This window comes from Pistacia vera, unplaced genomic scaffold (genome assembly GCF_008641045.1).
Source record: "Pistacia vera cultivar Batoury unplaced genomic scaffold, PisVer_v2 Contig451, whole genome shotgun sequence".
Lineage (NCBI taxonomy): Eukaryota > Viridiplantae > Streptophyta > Magnoliopsida > Sapindales > Anacardiaceae > Pistacia > Pistacia vera.
The window spans coordinates 657468-666544 of NW_022196281.1; the positions used below are offsets into that span (position 1 = coordinate 657468).

The 9077-nt window shown below is 36.1% G+C and overlaps 1 protein-coding gene across 1 annotated transcript; it reads right to left on the bottom strand.

The window, feature by feature from the left end:
- Nucleotides 1–1001: 1001 nt before the first annotated feature.
- LOC116144681 lies at nt 1002–1376 on the bottom strand. Its single transcript, XM_031430131.1, has one exon. It carries the CDS (start codon nt 1374–1376, stop codon nt 1002–1004), a length of 375 nt encoding a protein of 124 aa, XP_031285991.1.
- Nucleotides 1377–9077: the final 7701 nt, after the last annotated feature.

Consider the following 9077-nt stretch of genomic DNA (forward strand, 5'->3'; position numbering starts at 1 on the left):
CAACACATCAACACTTCTAATAGCAACCATTCAACACCATGTGGCCTCCAATACTACAATTTTTGCCACAATCAGTATCCACACTTCATTTTCTTCAATCAAACATAACAACTCATAAAACATAAAGAGCAATAACTTCATGTATAATGAATTCAAGGCAATAAGTAGAATAAATGAGTTCAACTGCACTTGCCATCAACTAATTCTATGCCTTAAAGCCTTAATTTAAGGTTTCATAAAAATCTACAAACCCTAGCATAATCCCTAAAGTCATGGGAGGTTCTTCCTTACCTTTTTAAAGAATTCCTCCAACAAATCCTTTGCCTTTGTCTTCTTTTACACCTTAATCCTACATATATAACATTATACCTCAACATCTACTTCTAATCTTCAAATCACATCAAAACTAAGGTTTTTAATCCTTACCTTAAACCCTTCAAATTGAAGATCCAAGGTTCCTATCCTATTCTCCTTGAAAAATTTTGCAAAACTCCTTTAAAACTTAGAGAAAGAAAGCTTGTTTCATGGAAGATTTGAGAGAAAACGGAAGAAATGTTGAAGAAATGCTCTCTCCCTTGGCTTGAATGAATTTCATCTCATTTGTAGGAAAATATTTCATTAATTTTCCAAAATTATGCTATTGGCCCAATTATTTTAATTGTATAACTCATAAGTCCTTAATCCTTCATATAAGGGCATTTTGGTCATTTTGCACTAGACATAATTATTACTTAATTAATGCCATTAAATGCAATTAAACCTACTCATCCTTGACTTTTTCAATGCTTATCCATAGGTAAAATGACTATTTTGCCTCTAATGTCCTTCTATGGATAATTGATTCATATCGTTACAAATTAATCAACTATTTTGCTCTTAGTTAGACTTTATGTTTTTTAACATAAAATTAACATCTAAATGACTATTTTGAGTTAGGAACATACCTTTGACATCTTAGGTATTACATTTCCTCCCCTCTTGTAATAATTTCGTCCTCAAAATTATAGAAACGGCTCCAAGTATCGACTTCTCATATCTTGCTCCATTTCCCAAGTAGCTTCTTCTATCTTGTGATTCCTCCAAAGCACTTTAACTAGTGGAATTTGCTTGTTTCTGAGCTCTTTTACCTTTCTATCAAGGATTTGAACTGGGCGTTCCTCATAAGCCAAATTATCTTGTAATTCTACTTCCTCCACCTGAAGCATGTGCGAAGGATCACTATCACACTTACGCAACAAAGAGACATGGAAAACATTATGGACTCTTTCCATGCTCATTGGCAGTACTAGTCTATAAGCTAATTTGCCTACCCTTTCCAATACTTCAAAGGGTCCAATGTAACGTGGAGCGAGCTTGTCCTTCTTTCCAAATCTCATAATATGTTTATAAGGCGCAACTTTTACAAAAACTTTGTCGCCCACTTGGAATTCCACTTCTTTTCTTTCTAGGTCGGCGTAGCTCTTTTGTCGATCTTAGGCTTGCTTCATTCTTTCTCTAATAAGCTTAACATCTTCAATCATTTTTTGGGTCATCTCTGGTCCAACTGCTTGATTCAAGGAGTTTTTTTCTCCAATATCATCCCAGTACAAAGGGGATTTGCACCTTCTTCCCTATAATGCTTTATATTGGGCCATCTGGATAGTGGATTGATAGTTGTTGTTATAGGAAAATTGTATTAGTAGAAGTATATCACTCCATTTTGCATTGCGATCCATACAACAAGCTCTAAGCATGTCTTCAATCACCTGGTTAGTCCTTTCAGTTTGGCCAGATTTGTAGTCATTGCCATTAACTGAATTGCGCCGTAAGATAACTTCTCTCAAACCCAGGAGTGATGAATCCTCTGTCGATCCACCATAGTTTTGATACACTCCTTGATGTAGCCAATCACTACTGTATTGACAACTCTGAATAGAACTGCGTTGGGCTAGTGTCAAACTACACCAATCGGTGCAAAAAGAATAATTGGAAGAATATGAGACAAAGGAGATGGTTAGAGCTAGTAAAAGATTATGATTGTGAAATCAAGTATCAACCTGGAAAAACCAATGTGGTAGCTGATGCCTTGAGTAGGAAAGCCTTTTTGTCTCAGCTCACAATGCAGAAAGAATTATTGGAAGAATTTCTCAAAGAACAAATAGAGATGATACCAGGAAGAATTTCCGGGTTAGAAATTCAACCTACTTTACTAGAAGAGATTAAAGAAAAGCAAACTATCGACAAGTGGTGTGAGAAAATGAGTCAACAAGTGTTGGAAGGCAAGATACCAGAATGTCAAATTTCAAATGGTATCCTCTGTTTCCGGAATCGTATATGCATTCCTCAGGATGCTAAGCTGAGAAAGAAGATTCTTGCGGAGGCTCATGACACACCATATACTACATATCTTGGAGGAACCAAAATGTATAAAGATTTACAGAAAAGTTATTGGTGGCCAGGTATGACGAAAGATATCGGAGAGTATGTAGCAAAATGTCTGATTTGTCAACAGGTCAAAGCAGAGCACCGGAGACTATCAGGACTACTTCAGCCACCCAACATTCCTAAATGGAAATGGGAAAATATATTAATGGATTTCATTACAGGCCTTTCAAGAGTTCAAAAGGGTTATAATGCACTATGGGTGATAGTAGACAGATTAACCAAATCAGCGCATTTTCTTCCAATAAAAGACAGTACCACCTCAGATCAGTTGGCCCAGATCTACATCAGAAAGATAGTTAGATTGCATGGGATGCCCAAGAAAATAGTATCAGATAGAGATTCCAGACTTGTTTCAGCTTTCTGGATTAGTCTACAGAGAAACTTGTGTACCAGGTTAGCATTTAGTACAGCTTACTACCCACAGACAGATGGTCAAACTGAGAGAACCAATCAGGTGCTTGAAGACATGCTGAGAGCGTGTTGTATGGATTATAAAATGATCTGGCATGAGATGCTACCATTGATAGAGTTTGCTTACAACAACAGTTATCAGTCTACAATTAAGATGGCTCCTTATAAAGCTCTATATGGTAGACAATGTAGATCCCCACTGCACTGGAATGAAGTAGGAGAGAAAGATGCTTTGAATGCATCTCTTGGACCAGAGATAGCTCAGAAAATGATAGAAGCCATTAAGTTGATCAGAAATAGAATGAAACAAGCTCAAGACAGACAAAAGAGTTATGCGGATTTAAAGAGAAAAGATGTAGAATTTGAAGTGGGTGATAAACTATTTATTAAAATTTCCCCCTACAAGCGGGTAATGTGTTTTGGCAGAAAAGAAAAACTTGCCTCTAGATACATTTGGCCCCTTTGAAGTATTGGAACGAGTAGGAAAAATAGCATACAAGTTGGCGCTACCACCAAATATGGATAAAGTGCACATTGTTTTCCATGTGTCAATGCTTCGAAGGTATGTCATCGATCCCTCCCATATATTAAAAGCAGAATAAGTGGAATTAGAGAAGAATCTTGTTTATAAGGAGCGCCCAGTTCAGATATTGGACAGAAAAGTTAAGGAGCTCCAAAATAAGAGTATTCCATTAGTAAAAGTTCTATGGAGGAATCATAAAGTAGAAGAAGCTACATGGGAAGTAGAGCAAGATGTACATAATCGCTTTCTTGAATTGTTCATTTGAATTTCGCAGATGAAATTCTTTTAAGGGGGGAGAATTGTAACACCCACATCAAGGTACGTAATTTTATTTATGCCCTAATACCCTTAGTTGGATTTCTATGAAGTTACCTTAGACAAATGTGAAGAAAACTCCCTAAAACTTCATTAGGGGGTAATGGTCTTTTCACTCATAACTAGAGGAAAAAGTGGGGAGTGAAAGGAAGTAAAATAATGTGAAGAAGATAATAGAAGTAAGGGTATTTTGGTAATTGACTAAAGGATATAGATGGAATTTCTTAGAAAGTGCAAGGGCAAAATGGGAATACATGTATATATTATTAGTTATAAGGATTTATTGAATAATCCCTAACCATTTTTCAGCCCTTGTACACGCCACCCTCACCCCTTTTTCTCTCAAATTTCCTCACCAAATCTCAAAGAGAATTCATAGCATTGTCTTGGATTTTTGTAGATTTTCAATGCTAAAGCATCCAAAGGTAAGATTCTAGCACAAGGTGTGTGATTAAACTTTAAAGTTTTAAATTCTTATGGTTTTATATGATCTAGGTCCAAGAGGAAGAGACTTTTAGCAAAGGGAGGTTATATCACACATTCAAGGTAAGTAAACCCAATTTTAGTTTTGATTTGAGCAAGACTTGTGTAGAATGATTCTTGCATGTTTGTATGTGAGAATTATTAGCTGTTTTGATGTTGAATGATGTGTAATTTCCAGCCATGAGAAGTAGTGTATGAGTATGTGGTTTTTTGGGGAAGTTATGGAAGAATTATTGTTGAAACTTTGAAGTGTTGAAGTATTGTAGAAACCGGCCAGGTTTAAGGCTAAAGCTAGTGAGTTTTTGCTCAAATTTTGGTGGATTTAGAGAGATGTAGAAGTGTAGCCAACTAAGTATTTGCATGTGCATATGAATTGTTTGATGAAAATCTAAAGAGAAATGCATGCATGAGTTGGTTAAATCCTATTGAAGAAATGTTTAGAGAAAGGCAGGAATTGGAGTGGAAAGATTATGTTGGGCTTAACCAAGTGTAAATTTTAATATTCAAGAGTGCATTTTGTTAGGCCAAAATTTTAGAATATCACTTGGTCATGTTAGCTCAATGAGATAAATGGGTTTTAGTGCATGGTTCAAGTTATTTGACCCTTTAGTATTTCTTGAATAGCACATTTGGGAAAGTGTTAGAAAAGAATTGTGTGTTAAAGTGTTACTTTGATATGGCATTGTTGATAGTAGAGAATGGTAGAATATGTCATGACATATCAATATGCCATAATGAATTCTCAAGTTTATGTACTTGAACTTAGAAAGAACATCAAAGAATGGGCTTGACCATGCATATATTGTGCATATTATTGATAATATATTTATATATCCTTGATTTGGCAAGTGAGAATATTAAAGAAAATGCTAGCAAAGAATGAGAGAAAGAAAGAAAAGAAAATATGTATATTTTCTTATTTATTCAAGAATGCAATTGTAGAATTTCCATAGCTTGGAAATTCATTTAGAAATGTGTATAGAATCTCTTTCTATAGCATGATATGTTCGAAGGTTGTTGCGATGGGGAACCCGTGAGTTACAGAGATGTAGAAAATTCCTACATGCATGCCGCCATCAATGAGCGGCCTCAAAATAGAAAAACAGAATTAGTACAGTCCGTTAGCGGTACATGTGGATGAGGACTGTACCCATAAAGAATTTCAGAATACACTCACACGGCTAGGGTTCCAAATCCATACCTCAGCCTAGTCTAATCGGCAAACTAGAATAGAAAACAGAAAAGAAAAGAAAGAGAAACAGAATAAGAGACAGAAAACATAAATGAAAAGAAAGAGAAACAGAATAAGAGATAGAAAACAGAAAAGAAAAGAAGTACATTTCTTAGAAAAAGTTTATTATTCTGCATATGTATTATGCTACTTGCATTATTTAGAATTTCTTATGTGCTCAACGATGTACAGTTTTATTAATTGTCCTTGCACGTCGGTAAGTAGCAAATTAGAACATCAGAAAAGAATGCAGAATATCATAAAAGAATGAAGAATATTAGAAAAGATTAAAGTGAGAAAAGAAAAGTCAGAATATGAGTAACAGAGACAAAGCAGTAGTGCAGTTTGGTTTACTTACTGAGCAATTAGTGCTCACTCCGTTATTTTACTATTTTGCAGGTACGAGGTGATTTACGGTCAGGTGAGATGTCAGTTAACAGAGGAGTTTGGCGGCACTGTCCAAGAATATTTTGTACTTGATTAAAGTATATTAGTTATTTTGTATATATATTTATATGGATTAAAATTAGAGCTTTTGGATTTTACATTATATACATATATTTATATATGTTTTCAAAAGTTATTTAGTGGATTTTGTTATATATTTCTTAAAGAAATACTAGCTAGAGAGAATATTACAACCCTCGTCATGGTTCTACCATTATAAGGACATATATCAATACATACCACTATAGTTTACATGATATAGTAATGTCTTTTATTGATTAATAAACATTATTACAAAGAATCAATTCCACAATAATTGATTGGCTTTATGGCACCTACACCAACAATCTCCCACTTGCACTATAGCCAATCATTCATGCATTTAACATCGAATGACCCAAGTGCCCATCATGCTTCTACCACAACAGAAACTTCAACAGTGGGTTAGTAGGTATTCTGCAAATCTGCACATTCTCTTTCTGATCAATCTCTTAGATCAGATTGAATCAACTAAGTATGTGTTTGGATTGCTGGTGAGACTGTGATTCCTCAGCCACAACAATGGCTCCATTGTTATCGCAGTAGAACTTTACTGGATCAACAATGCTTGGAACAACATCAAATTCAGTAATGAACTTTTTGATCCAAACCGCCTACACGGCTGCATTAAATAATGCAATATACTTAGCATCAGTTGTAGAATCCACTGCAGTACTCTGATTCGAGCTCTTCCAGCTCACTGCAGTTCCATTGAGACAAAATATACAATCCCAAATTGCAAGCTATAATCATTTTTATCCGTTTGGAAATAGCATCACAGTATCCTCTTAAAATGAGCTCATCCTCCCTTCCATAATCCAAGAACATATTCCTAAGCCTTTTCAAGTACTTAAGGATGTCCATTGACACTCATCCAGTGTCACTCATTTGGATCAGATTGATATCTTCTACAAATGTTGAATGCACATAAGACATCAATCTAAGTACATAACATATTGCTCACTTAGATCCTATTAATATCTTCTATAAGTGCTTAATACACATAAGATATCAGTCCGAGCATGCAGTCACAACATTGGATCCGATTGATATCCTTTACAAGTGCTTGGTGCACATGAGATATCAATCTGAGCATACAACATGGATCCACTTGCTGAAGCATGTGGGATCCTCCTCGTTTTATCTCTCTCATTGTGTGGATAAGGACACATATCCTTAGAGAGATAGACACCATATGCCATCGGAAGAAATCCCTTCTTGGATTCTTCTACACTGAATATGTTCAATACCTTGTCTATGCACTCTGACTTAGGTTAAGCAACCTACCAGATCTATCACGATAGATCTTTATTCCAAGAATTTAGGCTATTTCTCCTAAGTCTTTCATGGAGAAGCACTTCGATAACCAAGTCTTTACCGACTGCAAGTTCAGTATATCATTCTCGATCAGAAGTATGTCATCAACATGCAACACTAGGAATGCCACTACGTTCCCACTTACCTTCTTGTAAACACGAGCCTCATCTTCGTTCTTGATAAAACCGAATTCTTTTACGGCTTCATCAAAATGAATGTTCTAGCTCCTTGAAGCTTGCTTCGGTCCATATATAGACCTTTCCAACTTGCATATCTTATTAGCCCATCAAGAACGAAACATTTGGGTTGTGTCATATACACACCCTCTTCAAGGTTTCCATTCAGTAAAGCAGCTATGACATTCATTTGCCAAATTTCACAGTCATAATATGCAGTAATCGCAAGCATAATCCCAATGGATTTAACCATGCAACCGGCAAAGGTTTCTTCATAATCAATACCATGAATTTGTTTGAAACCTTTGGTAACCAGTCGTGCTTTATATGTATGCACCTTGCCATCTATGTTAGTCTTCTTCTTAAAGACCCATTTACACTCTATGGGTTTTACCCCTTCACGTGAATCCACCAAAAACCATGACTGGTTCTAGTACATGGAGTCTACCTCAGATTTCATGGCTTTAAGCCATTCAATGGAACATGGATCCGATATAGCGTCTTCATAGGTTCTGGGTTTATTGTCTTGATAGACCAATACGTCACCATGTTGAGTAAGGAGAAAACCATATCTCTCGGGCTCATGACATACTCTCCTAGATCTACGTAGCTCTTGTGCTACTTGAGGTGGTTCACTTTGATCCACAAATTGTGGAGTAACCTCCTCGTGATGTTCAACTACCTCCTATGGCACATCTTCATGTCCTTCGTCTAATGTATCTTGTGGTACTAGAACTTCATCGAGTTCTACCTTTCTCCCACTAATACTTCTTAGAAAAAATCATTTTCTAGGAAGACACCAGTACAAGCAACAAAATTTTGTGCTATTCTGGATGGTAGAAATAGTATCCTTTGATCTTCTAAGGATACCCTACAAATATACATATCCAAGATTGCGGGACCAGCTTGTTCAAAGTCAATTTCTTGACATAAGCTTCGTAAACCCAAATCCTTAGATAAGACAAGTTGGGCCTTCGCCCACTCCATTGACCATATGCAGTATTATCTACAGACCTTGATGGCACACGATTTGGTACATAGTCACAGTCTCTAAGGCACAACCCTAGAATCATGTGGGCAAATCATAGAAACTTATCAAGGATCTAACCATATCAAGTAAGGTCCTAATCCCCTCTTTCAGATACACCATTATGCTGGGGTGTACACGGAGATGCAAGTTTTAATACTATCCCACATTCCTTCAAGTATGTTTAGCTCAACTTGCCATAGTTGGCATAGTTGTCATTTTGAGATTATCCTTATTGTCTATCTTAAGAACATATTATTATGAAATAGTCCCATAAAAAATATTATTTATACTCAAGGACAACAATCCATTAGTAAAGTAATATTCTCATTTGTCCTAAGTGGACATAGAAATATAATTTTTAGAAACTGAAGAAAGATCATAATAATCCACAAGTTCCAAGAAACAAGCCCATCAGCAAAATCAGACAATAAGATCCTACAACAAATGTAGCACCACGTACTTCATTTCCAAATAGTATGTCCACTTCTCCCTCGGCGAGCAATCTACTCTACCATAGTTCCTGCACATCAGTCAAATGTTAGTACCACATCTTATGTCAATGACCCAAGATGTTGACGGGAGAAGTTAATGTCAAGAACGTACCTGGCGAAGAAGTAACATTCTTCTTCCCTTTTGCTAGGAAGGCCTTGCAATGTTTCCTCCAATGGCTGGGATTCCCAC